General features: G+C 33.5%; 1 protein-coding gene across 3 annotated transcripts in view; it reads right to left on the bottom strand.

Moving 5' to 3' along the window:
- LOC129957010 (cytochrome P450 3A9-like) overlaps positions 1-19,643 on the bottom strand; it is a 44,789-nt gene that overhangs the window by 8,975 nt on the left and 16,171 nt on the right. For 2 of the 3 annotated variants that reach the window (XM_056069115.1, XM_056069116.1), the window contains 8 exons: positions 13,640-13,736; positions 12,049-12,186; positions 11,115-11,352; positions 9,420-9,556; positions 3,305-3,422; positions 1,289-1,367; positions 480-588; positions 254-342 (listed from right to left, as the gene is read on the bottom strand). In XM_056069115.1, the coding sequence (XP_055925090.1) occupies positions 254-342; positions 480-588; positions 1,289-1,367; positions 3,305-3,422; positions 9,420-9,556; positions 11,115-11,352; positions 12,049-12,186; positions 13,640-13,736 (1,005 nt within the window). Of the gene's footprint in view, positions 1-253; positions 343-479; positions 589-1,288; positions 1,368-3,304; positions 3,423-9,419; positions 9,557-11,114; positions 11,353-12,048; positions 12,187-13,639; positions 13,737-15,841; positions 15,879-19,643 lie in introns of those variants that run through there. The other variant, XM_056069117.1, reaches the window with a different exon arrangement.

Genomic DNA, 19,643 nt, shown 5'->3' with positions numbered 1-19,643 from the left:
AAAAAATATCCAATTTATATTTCTCTATACTTTTTTTTTGGGTTTTTTTTTCTTAAAATTATATGAAAACATGAGGAAAAATGTAATTAAATATGAATATTCTATTATTCAATTTACAAATTTGGCAATTGCTTCATTTGTAAATTAGATGGGTTGGAAAAGGGATGATTTTTTTGCTTCCATGGCTAATTGTTAGATTAAAAATGCGGTTATTACAGATTGAAAATTTTAGATTTTTCAAGTCGCTACTTACAAATAGATAGGAGGATACATTCTTAGAGATTCATGGAGAACTTGGTCCAGGTATTGTAAGTCATTTACAGAGTAATAATTTAATTCCCCCTATAAAGTATTAAAATATACAAAATGTGAACCAAAAATATAATTATCTATAATTTGATTAAATTGATAATACAAGAAATTCTGTTTCAAATTTAAAATTATAGTACGTCTAAGGATTATTATGCATTTCTTTTTACCTCTGTTTCCAAAAGTTGTTTAACCTCTTGTCGTATTTTCTCTTGTGCTTCAGGGTAATGGATGAGCAGGTGTGCAGTAAATGCCAAAGCTGTACTAATGGTCTCGTATCTGTATAAAAAAAAGTACGAAGAATTTCTAACTTTCTAATTTGCAAAATAATGTTCAGTAGGATTTTTTAAAAATGTTTCATGGTATGGTTTTGTGGGAGATAAAAGAATACAAAGCGAACCATGGCATTTCTACAATATCCAAACAAACACATTAATTTTTATTTTTTAAAATTTGAGTCATTTATAAAAAACCTTATTAGCTACCATTCCTATAGTTATTTGGTGCAATTTTGTTTTACTTTAGACGAAGTACGGAGGAAGTATAGTAATTGTCAAAACATTCAGACTCCAGATTTTGACGCATCTCCTCACTTTAGATCTTTCTGAGTTCGAAAAACACGGTTTGGGAAGATCTTCGTCTGTCCGTGACAAAGATAACTCAAGAACGGTTTGAACTAGACGGATGAAATTTTTCGTACGGTCTTCATTCCAGACTTGTAGATTTCGACCAAATGTTGTGAAAAATCCGCTCAGAGGAAGCCTGTCTGATTGCAATCGGAGATGCTACTTGCTGATTCGCAATCGTGATCCCGCCTTAAATTTTCATACTTTCCTCAAATTTATTCTCGAAGATATGTGAAATAATTTTCAATGATATTGAATGGCGTCATGATTACTTGAAACATCGTTACATATCGAATAAATGGATTATTTAAAATATTGGTTTAATAAGTTTAAAGATCATGAAATGGCATTACCCTGCTAGGAAGAATAGAACAGAGTTGTCTAAAATGTCAGCGTCTGTCATCCGCCGGATCAGTTTACTGGAGGTCGAACCTGTATGATGAAAGCAAATAAATTAAAATTTGTAAGTCGTATCACTCATACTATTAAAAAAGCTTTAAGCCGTAATGTACTATCTCTCTAATTTTCTGTCTGCTCCCGTAAAATTTCATACTAATGATTAAACTGCAATTAATATAAACATTTTTTATTGAAACTGTTCTTTTTTTATTAAATATGAGTCTTTCAGCATTAGTCTTGTTTGCACTACAGAATTATTTTCATAATTTATGCAATATCTCGTGAATTATTCAACAAAAATTTCTTAGATTCGCCATAAAATTTAATTTTTAGTCTTACTTTCAAAAGGATTTAAATGACATGAATAACATTATTTTTTTTTCGGTATATAAATCTACTTCAAAAAATAATAAAATTTTATACAGCCCTTTGTAATGATCGAGGATGGCGGATTGTGATGCGAGAGGATAGAACCTGGGACCTTGTGATTCGCAAACCGAGTAACATGACCACAATACAAAAGCAATTGCTCGTGTAGCGTAGCTGTTAACTGGCTTATAAGCATTCACCACATAATCATATTCTGCGAAATATTCTTGACACTTCCACTCTTAAATAAGTAAATGGACTTTTCTGTATTCTTTTATCAAATTTGACCGATTTAGGAAATTTTGAAGAGAATAGTTGATAGCAATCAACATTTTTATAATCTTGGAAATCATCTTTGGAACGGTCGATGAAGTGGTCTAAAATCACCCTTTTTATTGAAAAGTGATATTCAAATATTCATAAATCAGCAAGTTTTAGAGACTGATTCGATTGAAAAGTAATTCTTTTTATTTAAAATATTAGTATCTGAAAAATATTTTGTTAAATATGATTCACAGAGCAGACGATCTAGATAAAAGCTAAACATTCATCTTTCAAAGAATTTATAAACTATGTAATTATTGTAAATAAAAACTATGTAACTATGAAAAAATTAAAACTTGTAAACTATGTAATCATTTTACATACTATGTAATTATTTACTTCATTTAGACTAACTTTATACATGTATTTCTATTATTAAAGTTTAAAAATTAGCCACTGGGCCTTAAATTGAAAAGATATATGTTAAACTATATTTGTCTTAAATAAAGCTGATTTATTGAATTAAGGTTTTTACAATATCTAAATTATTAAAAACTTTTCTTTACATTTTATTTTTAGAAAAAAAAAATCAATGTCATATTTATTTCATTTTATACAGACACGTGCTGAAAATTAATTATTTTTATTTTTAATTTAGAATTATAGTTGATTTATTTTTAAATTTGAGTTTTTATCAATATAATGGCAACACATTGATAAAAACTAATTCTTTCCCTTTTACACGTGCAGATGAAATTTTATTTTTATTTTATGCGAAGTAAATTGTTGGAAAATATGATTAAATTATTTTTAAAAAAATTCATTAAAAATAGAAATTTAATTTTTTTGGTTAAAACATTAGTATCATTAAAAGATTTTGATCTTCAGTATCATGTAAAAATCCTTTTTGTGCTGTAATATTTTCGGAAATTATAGCGGAAAAACGGCGAAAAAATCTTTTAATTTTTAATTAATTAAAATTCTAATTAAAAATTCGGAAAAATAGTTCTGAGGTGCACATTCCTACTCCCACGATAGACATGTGCCAAATTTGGTAGCTGTAGGTTAAACGGTCTGGCCTCTACAGCGCCAACACACACGCACATTGAGCTTTATTATAAGTATAGATGAAATCTATATTTATTTTGAAATGTAATCCGAATGCGTAAGTAAACTTTTTACACTTGACATTATTTGCAGTTTGGATATCCATCAGTATCAACATACTCCATTAACAAATAATCTCAATAATCAGATAAGCAGGGTGCGTCTATAATACACACGCACAGTTATATTTTCTTCGGATACATTAGATTGCAGGTTATAATTTTAATTACTTTTTGATTCGTTTTCACTTGAATCGCCTTCTTTTGCTGTAAGGTCGTCAGATGTCACTTCCGACAAATCATCAATTTCTGCGTCAATCATTGACTGTAGAAGATCTGGTCGTCTAGCCTGTAAAATCAATGAATCACGATTAAAAACCAATTATTCATTTATTTTGATTGAAATGCCAATTGAAGTTAAAGAATAGTGAAGTAGTTGACATTTGGATGGAATATTTTTTCAACATCCTTAAATGGTGTAGGGCATTTTGTAAACAACCTCAATGATCTGAAAGGTACCGAGATAAGGAGATCATTACTAGCAGCGCCATTGTACTTTTTAAGCTAAAACAATCTGAGGATATTTGTTCCACGACAGTTAATTGAGCATATATATAATATGTGCTCAATTAAGTAAGTACGAAAGTTATATAACTGAGTGCATATATCAATGTTCTCAGCTAAGTAAACTTACGTGCTTTTAAGCACATATACAAGGAACAGCTTTGGTGGAAGTAAGCTAGGAACCCACTAACCCACAAAACCTAAGACTTTCCTACCAGTAATCTTATTAAGACGATGTTTATTATTAAATTAATTCTAATTAAGATGTCACACGAATTCGCATCCTAAAATTGGGTTTAAAGTAAACCCATATTTTCACTCGTTAGATCACGCATGCGCAAAAGTTGCACAGCGACAATGTATGTCCTCTTAGGGCAAGAACTTGCTATCATACAGTTTCACATTCTCTGAGAACTCGCAAGATATTACTGAATTTACAAGATTGGCTGAATATAAATCCACTTTTACTCTTTCAAGCATGTTTGGTTTATTTTCTGAGCCCTTTGTATAAGAGTATTTAATGCCTGGTGGCTCAATTTCCAAACCACTTAATGAAGAACGTATATTATTAAAGTATGGTGGTTTATTTTTTGTGAACTATACGATAAAAATCTTCCTTATACATCATATTGTTACGAATCTGTGATGCGGCTTTTCAGCATAGTTGGTTCCATAGGAGGTCCCAGAGCTTGGCGACAAACTTGGCAACCGTTTGGCGACTTGGCTACGAATTTGGCGACTTTGGCGCCAAAATAGATTATACCCGAAACATCTAGAATTTTTCCGATCCGTCCAGTAGGAACTGAGATACTCCTCGAACGTTCCTGATTGGTTGAGAGGCGTCTAGCCCCGCCTCCTCAGACCTATGAAAGGAAGCACCCACAGCTGCCGGGTAGTGGTGAATTGAGTCGTGGACCAGTGGAGTCGAAGAGTAGTCGAGATCGACGGTAAAGAACTGGCCTTCCAGAGGTAAGCGGAGCAGCGACGGAGTGAAGCTAGTGCTGAACTAAGCTGCGCGCTACGGTCTACAGTAGAGACTTGTTGTATGTTGCTGTTTATGCTGTTTTGTATGCTGCTGTGTATACCGTTGTATGCTGCACGTCTCGGCTGAAGATAATCGTCTGTTGTGCTGTATATAGTTGTCGTCTTTGTGCTGTCCTGTGTGTCTTCGTGTCAATAAACGTCTTTGTTTTATTTTCTACTGCCGCCTGCTGATCGAGCGTTCTCCACACCATATAACTCTCACTATCCAAATGAACCCGGAAATTTCGTAACAATATATTTCTTCAAAAGAACTTTCTTCGGCTCAACAAATCAAGTCTTCTGGAAGATGTGCTCATTGCAGTTCGAAAAATAATGCAAAATCTACCGAGTGGATCTGTTCAATTTTTCAAGTGCCTTTGGGCGTACGGAAAAAAAAAATTGCTTCAAACATTTTATAATAAACTATTTAACATTAACATTTTATAATAAGCATATTTTAACACATTTGAAAAATAACTATTAATTAAAACAATTTAAACAATCTAATATTGTTATAACATTATTCTAAACACGATAATCCTGCTGTGATGCTCTGATTTTATCACTCAAGCTGCTTATTTGTATTTAATTTAAATTCAAACTATTAACTCAATTTTAAAAAAAACCCGTAAATCAAGTTGTTGGCTTTTCTTTTAATAAGCATTGTTTTGGTAACTAGAATTCCTAAGCTTGCTCTTTGCAAAAAAAAAAAAAAAAAAAAAAAAAAGGTCTATTGATTCTTGAATTGTACAGCAATTGTACCACATAGCTATTTTACAATCGCTTTTTCTATCTATTCAGAATGTATAGTTTAAAAAACAGATCTAAAATGTTTACTTATCTAATCGACTTTTGCATATCATGAGGGCCGCGGTGGCCTAGAGGTAAGGTCTCGGCTTCGGAACCGGAGGATTTCAGGTTCGTGACCCGATTCCACCGAAGAACCGTCGTGTAAGGCGGTCTGTTGCACGTTAAATCCGTCCTGACCAAACGTCCTCCCGCTGGTGTGGTGTGGTGTGGTGTGGAGAGGGGGTGCCAGCTCAGGTGTCGTCCTCGTCATCTGACCGTGGTTCAAAATGACGAGGTCCGTCCCAAAATAGCCCTAGTGTTGCTTCAAACGGGATGTTAATATAACCAAACCAAACCAATTTTGCATATCATGTGTTATGTTATCATGCCTCATGTAATTGGTGCAGTCTGGACAAACATGGTTCTTATGCTCTAAATAACACAAAGCAAATAAAAGTTTGAGATTTATAGTTTAATGTCAACTCCACGTATAAAAAAAATAATTTTTCTATCTTTTAACGTATCTACAGCTTTCGCATTGACGTGCATTCAAAAAGACAGGCCAATCAGCTTGGTCCAAAATTACATACAGATAAAATGTTTATACAGGATGGAATAATTTTTATCACTCAAAGATTATTGTGTTTCTAAGTAATCTATCAAGGAAGGAAGGGATTTTTATGATTGAATACGTCCAAAATCTGATACAGATTAAAATTTTGCTATTAACCCTTTAATGCCCGCTCATAATATATGTGTGCGATGGTACTGCCAAAGGTTGTTGGACGTCTCAGTGTGATGATTGTTGAATGTAAAGAGGTTTTTTTAGTACTAGAACTACCGATGTTAAATATATACATAGTTTTACCACACCCGTCAAATTGACGGATATTTGGTCATCGTGGCTTTCATTGTAACTTTTGACTTAGTTAATGTAAATAAGAGAATATAACTAACAAAAACAACATTTAATATTGTTACGAAATTTCCGAGGTTCGTTTGGATAGTGGAAGTTATATGGTGTGGAGAACGCTCAATCAGCAGGCGGCAGTAGAAAATGAAACAACGACGTTTATTTACACGAAGACCCACAGGACAACACAAAGACGGCAACTATATAAAGCACACAATTATCTTCAGCCGAGACGTGCAGACATCACAGCAGCATACAACAGTATACATAGCAGCTCTATTCCGTCGCTGCTCCGCTAGTCCCTGGAAGACGAGTTCTTAACCGTCGCTTCCGACTACTCTCAAGACTCCACTGGTCCACGACTCAATTCACCGTCGGTTCACAACTAAGACGACTCCACTGGTCCACGACCACTCTTCTCTATCGCTTCCGACTACTCAATTCACCACTGGTTCACCACTCGACTCACCACCGCCCAGCAGCTGCGGGTGCTTCCTTTTATAGGTCTCAGGAGGCGGGGCTAGAAGCCTCTCAACCAATCAGGAACGTTCGAGGCGTATCTCCGTTCCTACTGGACGGATCGAGATTATACTCGATGTTTCGGGTATAATCTATTTTGGCGCCAAAGTCGCCAAATACGTCGCCAAGTCGCCAAATGGTTGCAAAGTTTGTCGCCAAGCTCTGGGACCTCCTATGGAACCACTATGCTGGGAAGCCGCATCACAGGTTCGTAACAATGTAATAATTTATTAATTATTAATAAAAAAATCCTAAGAAAATCAGTTTGTATTTGCATTTATCCTGTTAAAGCTTTTAGCTTTAAACTGAATCATAATAGGAATAAAATAGATCCCATTATAACGGTTGCCTGACACTTTGGATCAACCAATATAATCTCATATGAAAAATGTACGAGGGTTGGAACTTTAATAGTGGCAACTATTTATTTAGATGGAATACAAAAGTGATTCATGTCACCATGTTTTACAGTCTTCAGTATAGTCACCAGCATTGTGTACAACCCGTTTCCAACGATGTGGAAGTCACTGAATACCTGCCACAAGAATGTCTGGAACAGTTTTGAAGCGAATGTAACGAAGTGGTTCCTTCATCTTAGGAATTAAGTCAAAGTCACAAGGGCTTAGATCTGGGGAATATGGTGGATGGTAAAGTACTTCCCAGCCCCATCGATCGAGCAAATTAGCCACAGCTTGCGCTACATGCAGCCGATCATTGTTATGCAAAATGATAGGGACGTTCTGAAGAAAGTGTCGCCGTTTTTTTCTCAAAGATGGTCTGAGATGAGGCTCCAAAAATGAGCAGTAATACTGAGCATTGACGGTCTGTTGTGGGGGAACGGTATGCGTTAGGATTAGGAAACATATCTGCCACATTTTGGCGTCCTTCATTGAAGGCGTTTACCCATCTTGCAATAGTTCTGTAAGGAAAAGCAGATTTCCCCGCAAGTTTCTTGAAGCCCTACATGACATTGTTGTGCTGTACGACCTCCGGCACATTCAATTTTTATCCAACTTCGTTGTTCTTGTTTTGAAGGGCCGCGGTGGCCTGGTGGTAAGGTCTCGGCCCAGAGCCGGAGGGTTTCAGGTTCGAGACCCTATTTCACCGAAGAACCGTCGTGTAAGGGGGTCTGTTGCACGTTAAATCCGTCATGACCAAACGTCCTCCCCTCTGGTGTGGTGTAGTGTGGAGAGGGGGGTGCCAGCTCCTCGTCATCTGACCGCGGTTTAAAATTACGAGGTCCGTCCCAAAATAGCCATTATGCTGCTTCAAACGGGACGTTAATATAACTAAACTAAACTTCTTGTTTTGAAAACATCGTGACAACACTTCCTTGTATTAGCTTGCGGTCTAAAGTATCAGTTCTTCGCGTTACTCCGCACGCACGTGACGTAGGTAGCACGAGTCTCTTTGCTGAGAGGTAAGGTAGGTATGTAGCTAACGTGTGGTATATGGGACATTCTTTGGTTTTGTCACTTGGCGTTTTTACAGCAGTGTTGCCACTATTAAAGTTCCAACCCCCGTAAGTCAAATTTTTCAGGAAATGTCTCAAAGCTATGTATAAAAGAATACAAATACGTAGTAATGTCCCTCATTGCATAGACGATCCACAAAATATTATAAACTTTGAAATGGCTAAAGCCGTCATTTTTACGGGTTTTGGTATAAATAGGTATAGGTCATACTGATTATGGAAGTTAAAATGTCCGAGTGAAAATTCAATAGGAATATATAATTTTACTTATATTTCATTAAAAGTTGTCCTAAAATCCTAGAATAATACATATATCAATTTTTAAGCGTGAAATTTGAAAACCGTCAAAATGACGGTCTTGGTAGTTCTAGTGTTAAAATTAATTTTTCAAAAATATTATCAGTCCCTGGCGATGTTTGACTGCTTTGACCGACCGCCAATAAAGTTATTAAGAGCACGTGAAAAATTTCACTTGTTTTGTTCCTACATGTAAGAGTTGAAAGACAAATGTTATTCTACATGGATTGAAAGACAAATGTTATTCTACATGGATTGAAAGACAAATGTTATTCTACATGGATTGAAAGACAAATGTTATTCTACATGGATTGAAAGACAAATGTTATTCTACATGGATTGAAAGACAAATGTTATTCTACATGGATTGAAAGACAAATGTTATTCTACATGGATTGAAAGACAAATGTTATTCTACATGGATTGAAAGACAAATGTTATTCTACATGGATTGAAAGACAAATGTTATTCTACATGGATTGAAAGGCAAATGTTATTCTACATGGATTGAAAGGCAAATGTTATTCTACATGGATTGAAAGGCAAATGTTATTCTACATGGATTGAAAGGCAAATGTTATTCTACATGGATTGAAAGGCAAATGTTATTCTACATGGATTGAAAGGCAAATGTTATTCTACATGGATTGAAAGGCAAATGTTATTTTATATATTTTTTTTCAAACTTAATGTGTTGAATAACAAAATCTGGAGATCAAATTTTCGTACCAATAGGAAGGAGAAAATAAAAATATTGAAGAACGAACCTCTTTGTTTCTTCTCGTGGCTATTATATTTTTGTAAGTCTGAAGAAGTTCTTTGACTGGGTCCGTGCCTTTGTTCAGAATTATCCACCTGATTTTGCCCAGCCAGTTCCACAAGATGGCAAGGGATCGAAAACTCTCTAAATAAATAAATAATTAAAACATAGCCAATATTGAAATTATTATAGAATAAATATGTATTTATTTTAGAAAAGATACTGTATGTTCTGACACATTTGTTCTTTCTTGAAATTTTTAAAGGGCTCTATTGTTGATGATCAAACTGATTAATTATTCGTAATCATAATCTTGCACATTTTTTCAAGGAGTGTATTATAAATGTGTCTTTGGAATGACTTTTTATCATGTGAGCACATGATGTTGATTCGGTTTGGAATTTTTGAAGCCTCAAAATGCAAGGTCAGAAAATTGGCGATTTATCGATTTTGAGGCATCAATTCTTCGCTTTTAATATTATTAGAAAATGATAAAGAAGTTACAATTTGGCACGCATGTCCGCCATGTACTAGATTCTCCTGTCTGGCCAATAAAGGGCAGGGTCGTCAGAAGTTATCCCTCGATGAATTATGGAGAAAAAAATGGAATGAACGTGAAACAGCAAGGGGAGGTATTAAAAGTTTTGCATAATTTTTTTTTTTTAATTTTCAATTTTTCTACCTGACAAAAAAAAAGTTTTGGAGCTTGAACGATTTTGAAATGAAAAATTGTCGCTTTTCTAAAAGTTGACGACTGTGCAATTCAATAGTCACGTGATCATTCCAAACTGGTTTCAATCTAATAATTTTCGGAAAAAAAAAAAGTTTTGAAGCTTGAAAGAATTTGAGATGGGGAGAAAATAATCGTTCTCTAAATATCGACGCATGCGTAATCTGATAATCACGTGATTGTTTAAAACCAGTCTAAACTGAGTTTTCACACACAAAAAAAAAGTCCTGGCCTCTAGAAAAAAATTTTTAGAATTCGATTGATTTTGAGATGGTCGAAAAACATTGATTTTCTAAATGTTGGAGATTACAAAATATAAGTCGTGTGAGAACATGTTTTTAGTCGGATTGATGCCATGTGATTTTAAAAAAAGTAATGTTCCCACGTGATAACTTCAAATTTGCGATAGCAGATTTCAATTTCATTAAATTAATTTTAGGAACCTTTTTGAAGATGTTAATAGGAGTTTATAGTTTTAATAAATTTTTACTTGTCTTTTATAGCTTCTTCTTTGCTTTCAACTTCATTATTACAGTGAAAAGGGAATTCTAATATCCTTAAAAATAAAATGAATGCGAGTTTGCATTGTGATTTCTACACAATTCTTTATACTCTGTTTTAACTATCAACGTTTAAAAAAAATTAATATAGTATATTTTGACAAATGTTCTATGATATAGAAGATATGAATCGATATTAAAGTAACCAGATTTTCTTAACTTCAAGATAATTAGTTACATAGATTCGGATAGAATCTGATGAATGTTTGGTTTCAATTTATTCATTATTTCATCTATGTGCCCTTCCAAACAGGAAAAAAAATATGATCAATTTGCATATTTGAGACAAATTTGAATAAGTGACGTAAATTGTAGAGCACCTTAATACACACGCAGATATTCTATTTTATTATTAGTGGAGATAATGCTTATGCTTATTCTTTAAAAATATATAGAATTCGACGCCGCTTACTTGCTAGGAGTACAACGGGGCTTGTGATGTCTCCAGGCAAAATAATTTTAATAGCTCGCAAAAAGGGATCGTTTGGGTCGTTCTGTGTGTCTGTCTGGATTCCGAAAGCTGTCCTTCCAATAACGTCCATCGTAAGGCCTTGGAACATTGGGTAGATATCGAATTCCTCGCCTGCCGCATATTTCTTCTCGACGTTGTTCATCAATGAATCGATAGCCGAATTCATGATAGGAGCCATCTGAAAGAGCATTTTTCCCATTTACAATAGATGTTGAAACCTGCAGCTTGAATTGTCTCACCAAAAGTTTCTCCTATATTCTCTCATAAAGGTATTGTCCCTGAAAACACCTTACATGGCATTGGCGTAGAATACTCACGAAATATTAACTTTTGGTGGGAATTTAGCCCTTTTGCTGATTCTTTCGTATCATGTTTGGCGAGTTTCTTGGCGATCCTTGACTAATAGCAGCCTTAAAACATTGGGAAAAATGAGTATGTTTTTTTTATCTGGCTTTTTAATTGCTATTAAATTGATTTTATCCATTTGTCCAGGGCAACTTAGCCAAAACTTTGCTCTTACGCTAATAATCGGGTCTGGTATACGTTAAATCCGTCTGGGCAAAATGTCCCCCTGCTAGTGGAGTTTGGAGAAGAGGGTGCCAGCTCAGGTGTCGTCCTCGTCAACTGACCGCGGTTCAAAATTACCAGGTCCGTCTCACAAATAGCCCTAGCGTTGCTTTAGAAAGGGACATTAATATAAGTGTACTAAACTAAAATAAGCTTTACTTTTTCGTATACTGAGGAAACAAGGAATTGTGATTGGCAGAACGAAAAAAAGTAATTATTTTCTATTTAATAAACTTTAGCAGGAAATAAGAAATTCTAAAGTGAATAAAACCAAACATTTAAGTTGTAGAAACGTTATTTTATTTACCTGCTTCATTTTGGACGCAGTGAAAGAAGGAGTGATGATTGAGCGGATTTCCTTCCACCTCTTGTCTCTCAGCTGCAGCAGATTCTGGGAGAACAGCTGTTTTTTCTTGTTTTTGTTTGGCGGACGTCCACGCAAGTTCTATAATGAAATAATAATTGGAAGAAAAGAATACCCATTAAAAGAAGAAGAAAAAAGAATACCCATTAAAAGAAGAAGAAAAAGGAATACCCATTAAAAGAAGAAAAAAGAATACCCATTAAAAGAAGAAAAAAGAATATCCATTAAAAGAAGAAAAAAGGATACCCATTAAAAGAAGAAAAAAGAATACCCATTAAAAGAAGAAAAAAGAATACCCATTAAAAGAAGAAAAAAGAATACCCATTAAAAGAAGAAGAAAAAAGAATACCCATTAAAAGAAGAAGAAAAAAGAATACCCATTAAAAGAAGAAGAAAAAAGAATACCCATTAAAAGAAGAAGAAAAAAGAATACCCATTAAAAGAAGAAGAAAAAAGAATACCCATTAAAAGAAGAAAAAAAGAATACCCATTAAAAGAAGAAAAAAAGAATACCCATTAAAAGAAGAAGAAAAAAGAATACCCATTAAAAGAAGAAGAAAAAAGAATACCCATTAAAAGAAGAAGAAAAAAGAATACCCATTAAAAGAAGAAGAAAAAAGAATACCCATTAAAAGAAGAAGAAAAAAGAATACCCATTAAAAGAAGAAGAAAAAAGAATACCCATTAAAAGAAGAAGAAAAAAGAATACCCATTAGAAGAAGAAAAAAGAATACCCATTAAAAGAAGAAAAAAAGAATACCCATTAAAAGAAGAAAAAAAGAATACCCATTAAAAGAAGAAAAAAAGAATACCCATTAAAAGAAGAAAAAAAGAATACCCATTAAAAGAAGAAAAAAAGAATACCCATTAAAAGAAGAAAAAAAGAATACCCATTAAAAGAAGAAAAAAAAATACCCATTAAAAGAGAATATCCATTAAAAGAAGAAAGAATACCCATTAAAAGAAAGAATACCCATTAAAAGAAAGAATACCCATTAAAAGAAGAAGAAAAAAGAGTACCTATTAACTGCCACTTTCTTTTTTAATTTTTGGCGGGATAAGTTATATATATGAGCATAAAAAGTTGCGTAACAATATAATTGTATTCAAATTATGTTTCCTTTTGAAAATGTTTGATATTTTTGAAAAACGGTATCGTTAAAACAAATAAATAAATAAAAATGACCAATAAAATCATTTCAATAAAAAATAAGACTAAGTAAGTAGCAGATTGTTACTATAACCTGTAAATTTATGCACGGTATTTTATTATAATATAAAATCTAAACCAAAATATGATGCTTCAAATATGATAGTTCTGTTTCGTTCAAGCTACAGGCGAATTTCAAATTTATTCGCATGTAAAGAAACAAAGCTGAGACTTGCTTTCTGCTATATAAAATATTTAAAGCATTAGCATTAGCAGTTAGCAAATATATTACAGGGGGCGGAGTCCCCTAGTGTAATATATTTACTTTAGATTTTAATTGAAGTTAATGAATTGCGTTGAGCAGAGTAAATATCTTCAACTTACAGGTCTGTTCATGAATTTTGGGAAATCTGAAACTTGAATCCTTTTCAGCAAATCCACATCTGTGATGAGAATAGTGGGTCTCGTTCCCACGTAGAACCTGAAAATGACAGAAATCTGAGAATGGGAATTATGAAAATTGCAAAACTAACTAACCCTAAATTTTCTATTGAGTGTTGAGTTTGTTAAATCTGTCAATGACACAATAGTAAATACAGAGTGAGTATTAGAAATTTGGCCTATTCAAGACTTACTGCTGCTGCAGCTAATAATCGGATAGAAACTGAAACTTATATGCATAAAATTCAAGCTAACGCATATTTTCAATGAATGAAGTATTTAATAAGCTTAAATTATATATAAATATAAATAAAAATTTTAATTTTAGCCCATTTTTTTCCATTTAAAAGGTGATTTTAATTTTTATTAAAATGGCGTATTTTTATTTTTTCATGTACGAAATCGACAGAGAATCAACGGGAGTACTATTGTATATTCTCTAATAAACTTGCCATGCCAGAGAACGCCTTGCATGATACTGGAATATGATAGTTACGAAATATTGACTTTTGGCGTGAATTCAGCATTTTTACTGAATCTATCGAGTCATTTTTGGCGAGTCATTTGGCGATTAATCCCTGGCATGCGGTTAATAGTGTGCTTTAGATCTTTTTTTTCCCAACCTATTAAAACAAAGATTTGTTACAAAACTGCACTTGTAGTCACAAAATCCCACACCTCATTTCATATATTTCAGTCGTTGCGTTTTGGAATTATTATGTTTGCATATTTCTGAAAGCACAGACAGATCGACAGACAATTTTTTGTTCGACTTGGCACAACATATAACAAGTGTTTATACTCTGGATTTGAAACCTGTGTGCCGAATCTTATATAGCTTTCTTCGTCTTGTATTTATCATGTATATTCGAACAGACAGACGAACTTCTTCTCAACGGTTTTTACACATAATTTGATAGAAATTTTCAAATTTGATCTGAAGACCATAAACCAAATTTTAACCGTCCAGCTCAAAGCGTTTTTGAGATAACTTTGTCCATTTTACTGTCTGTGACATTTCCCAAAAAAGTGTTTTTCGGATTTTGGGTGGTCTGAAATGTGGAGATTTCTCAAAATCTCGAGTTCGAATTTTTTGACCTTTACAATGCTTTTTCTGTACTACACATGTGTACAAGAAAGAAAAAGGTATTGTAATCATAAAAAAAATTTCGACATCGAAATTATGATAAATCTCGAAGCCAGGCAACAGAATTTTGAATTTTTATTTCTCTGTCTATGCGCACGATAATTCAATAAATTGGACAGATAGTATGTGAGTTTTTTAAAAAATTAATTGTAGATTTCTCAAATTTTGAACGGATTCCATACCAGCAAATTTGTCTGATTGCAAGCGAAAATAATTACTAAACGTTATGAGCTAGATGGATGAAATTTGGTATGCAGTTTTAGTACCTACGCTGTAGATGAATATTAAATTTGGTATTAAATCTATGTATGGGTTGATAGTCAGCTAGTCTGTATATGCATGTAAACACGACAATTTGAAAATGGAACGACTTAGATAAATTTGGTATTTGTTCTTATTACTAAAATCTGTGTCAGTTTTTAATTTTCATCGATGAAAAGTCATACTGTGATTTCTTTAGTATATTAATAAACACAAATCATTTGTGTGTGGGACTATGAAAATAAAAATATGAGTACTCAGACACTTTTTGTCCCGGCCCTAATCCACAATCGGTACCTAGAAGGAAAGAAATGCAACACCTTTAATAAAGAATATGCGAGAAAGTTTCTGGGACACCACTTCTGTAAACACCAGGAATGCAGTCAAAATCGGTCTACTAATTATCTAAGTGAAATCAGGTATTGCAGTTGTTTATAACGTTGAGGAATTGACAAGATCATGCCTTGTTCATCCAGATTCATTTTAGATAAATCATGGCTATTCGTTTAATTTAAACAATGCGATTTTTTTTCAATATACTATTGGAAGTTATGAAACAAATTATAAAGAAGCTAAGAACTTTTAATTAATAATTTTTCTGCAACAATAACATGCAAACGAAAAATATATTTAATATAATTGCAGGGCACGTGAAAAAAATTTAATAACATAAAAAAAATTATTATAAAATATACATAAATATTCTTAAAAATGTAATATTTTAAAAATATTGTTACGAATCTGTGATGCGGCTTCCCAGCATAGTTGGTTCCATAGGAGGTCCCGGAGCTTGGCGACCATTTGGCGACTTGGCGGCGAATTGGGCGACTTTGGCGCCAAAATAGATTATACCCGAAACATCGAGAATTTTCCCGATCCGTCCAATAAGAACCGAGATACGCCTCGAACGTTCCTGATTGATTGAGAGGCTTCTAGCCCCGCCTCCTGAGACCTATAAAAGGAGCTGCAGCTGCCGGGGAGTAGTGGTGAGTACTCACATATGCCTGCCCAGTGTGGGGGTATGCTGCCAAAAGTAACCTAAAATTAATTATTCAGCAACAAAATCAAATTATAAAAAGTATCTGTAAAGTACCCAGATATCTCTCCAACTCTGAAATTTATAAAGCTCTCGATTACCCACCTCTCAAAAAATTCATACAAAAAATAGCCACTAACTTTCATAACAACCTTATAAATATAGATAACGAAGCTATAAAACTAATCCCTAATTACGATCCCAATCCGCGAATAAAAAGACCAAAAAACGTACTCCTCAAACACATCTAACCCTTTCACTAACTCGTACAACCCTTTCACCTTACCTGCTTAAATAATGTAAACATTAATTGCTCGCGGCGCCATCTAGTGCTATTAAAATTAACATGTAACTTCCCCTGCACTGATCCATATCGTAAGGACCCGTTACCGCTGGCAGCTTACCCACTCACCCACTCCTACAGTAACAACCAATAGCATATCGACTTTCCAAATCTCACTCAAATCAAGCCAATCACAAACCTAGCTTCGCCAAATCCACATATGAAATACTAACTCAATAATATTAACAGTACCAAGGCATTATATTAAAAGTCATGCTCTATCAGTCACATCATTAAGGGGATAGTCCTTCTCCAAGGACGGGTACCCCGATAAACCCACCATCGAGATCGAGATCGGGGAGTAGTGGTGAACCAGATCGGAGAGTAGTCCGAATCGAACTGGTTTTCCAGGGATTAGCGGAGCAGCGACGGAGTCAAGTGAGTGCTGAACTAAGCAGTACGCTACTATCTGCAGTAGAGTCTGTTGTGTGCTGTTGTCTTCCCGTCTCGGCTGAAGATAATTGTGTGCTGTATATAGTTGTCGTCCTTGTGCTGTCCTGTGTGTCTTCGTGTAAATAAACGTCGTTGTTTTATTTTCTAATGCCGCCTGCTGATTGAGCGTTCTCCACATCATATAACTCCAACTATCCAAATGATCCCCGGAAATTTCGTAACAATATTATTGAAATTTGGGAAATAAAATTAGTATCTTTAGAAGTGTTTAAAATTTTTTAAAAATAGTGTGTAAATAGTTTGTGTTCCGTAATGCACTCTCAAATTACTGAGAATAAGATTAAATGAGATTATAATTCGATTAATTTTTAATTTATTTAATTAATAATTTGAAAATCTTTTCTTGGTGACCATCTACTATTCGATACGTGAAATATGTGCCGAATTCGGCCATTCTAAGTCTGTCTTTCCTGTATGATTTTTAATTATGTTTGCTGATGATACTTGCTTGAATAAAAGTCATTCTATATAGAAGCTTACAGATAGTATGCCAACTGTAAACTTTATCACGTTAAAAAGCAGCTGCAGTGATCTTAAAACTTTCTCGCATACTTCCCTTCCAAATAAAAATAATTTCCCCCTTCCTCTGCAGAAAATTTTGAACCTTGGTTAAGACTAGGGTTTATACAAAAACCGTCTTTTTGAAAAACCGCTTTTCAAATTCCATATTTCCAAAAAAACCGGTTTTAGCCGGTTTTCGAATTTTTGTTAAAAAAATAAAATATGGAAAAATATTTTCTCTAAGTAATATAAAATAACAAAAAACGAAATCAATATCAAATTCAATGGAATTAAAGATTACATATGCATATTATTTACACAAAATAACGAAAACTTAAACAAAAATTTTGAATAATATTTGTATTGTTTTCACAAATTTTAATTTCTCCTAAGAAAATAGGATTTTAAAAATCATAAAATGTCGACTGACGGTGGCTAAATTTTAAAGCTAAGTCTAATTTTGGACACAATATTGTCAGAAATTGAAAATACTCGTCCATTAACTACTGAGCTCGGTTTTATAGTTTTCATGGCATCAAATAACATATTCAAGATTTTTTTCTTTTATTCGTTGCCTCAAATAATGAAAATTCAGCTTTCAGTGTCTTTGGATTTGCAAGTTTTTCTTCAGGGTCTTCAAGAAACTTATGAATTGATTTTCCCATGGCTTCTTTTAAAAAAGCATTACTCTGACGAGTAGTTTCTAAGATTTGCTCTTCATCAGAATCGGTTTCCACATAAGAATTTGGAAATAATCTAGAGAATATCTTTCGAGATAACTTAATAATTTCGGTTTTTGAAACTAAAGAAAGTACACAGATTTCTCCACTGAACTATAATTGTGTGAATACAGCAAAAGACTCGCTAATTCTACTTTTTTGAATTCGTTCTTCTGAAGCATATAATAATTTGAAGCTTATTTCAGTGTTCATTTTTTTTAGTTCATTTAACAGAAGTTCAAATATACCTACATTTGAAAATAAATTCGCATCTCATCGCTTTAAGCCCCCAGCTGCTAGACAAATCAGTTCTATTTTTTTTTTTTTTTTTTTTGAAAAATTGGAATATTTCGGAAAACCGGTTTTCTTACTTTAAACAACCGGTTTTCGAATGTGAAAAATTTACTTAAAAAAACCGGGTTTGAAAAACCGTCACACCCTAGTTAAGACCGTGAAAACATTACACGGGATTGGAGAACAGCATTTACAAAATGTAGATCTTTATCATGAATTTAGCATAATGCCGCATTGAAAAGAGGCAGTCAACCCTCCATGGCCGAATGGTTATAGCACTGATCTCTTAATCAAGAGATCGTAAGTTCGAATCCTGCTAGAGACAATGCGATTAATAGTATATGTAAATACTTAATTCCTTGATTTTATGTTTTCCCTTATTTCATGTTCCAGAAGATACTGAACATTTCTTTAGTTTACCAGACAAATCTTCTGGACTTTTCTGACTGTCTCCAGAAAAGTATTCTGGAACTTTCCCTGCTTGTATAAAAGCAGAAGATTTGTCAGTTACTGTATTCTCAGTTCAGAGTTGAGTTAATAAATTGGTTTCGCTCTACTTCTTGTGTGTGTCATTGAGTTCCACACTAAGGAACCTACGTGACAATATTATTATATTACTTACAAGTGATATTTGGCGTTTTTTAGAGGGCGGGTGATAATTCTCTAGCATTCGATTAATAATATATCAGAATTGAATTTGGGCTTCAGACATATTTTTTTCCACCGATTTAAACCAAAATTTGACACAAAGCTATAACTGTGATTACAAAATCCCATACCAAATTTGATATACTTGAGTCTCTGTGTTTTTGAATTATCGCATTTGCATACTTGTGATAGACCGATAGACTGCTTTCACTTCAAATTTGCTAGGTACTTTATAATTTACATTTGTACTTTATCTGTTAAATCTGTGAGCTAAATTTTTTATTGAAAGAGCTCTTTTTATTTCATAGTCATCGTTTTAATTTATATTCCGATAGACAGATGTATTTCCCTCGAAATTTGATATAAATCTATAAATCTACTGTAAAGATCATGTATCAAATTTCACCAGTCTAGCTCAAAATGTTTTTGAGCTATCAGGTTCACAGAGAGACATCATTCCAAAAATGTGTTTTTCGAATTTGAAGAAGCCTAAATTGTGGAGATTCGTCCAATTTTCGAATCCAAAATTTTTTTGACGATTACAA

This window comes from Argiope bruennichi, chromosome 11 (assembly GCF_947563725.1).
Source record: "Argiope bruennichi chromosome 11, qqArgBrue1.1, whole genome shotgun sequence".
Classification (NCBI taxonomy): Eukaryota; Metazoa; Arthropoda; class Arachnida; order Araneae; family Araneidae; genus Argiope; species Argiope bruennichi.
This window is presented reverse-complemented; position numbering and strand designations above follow the sequence as displayed.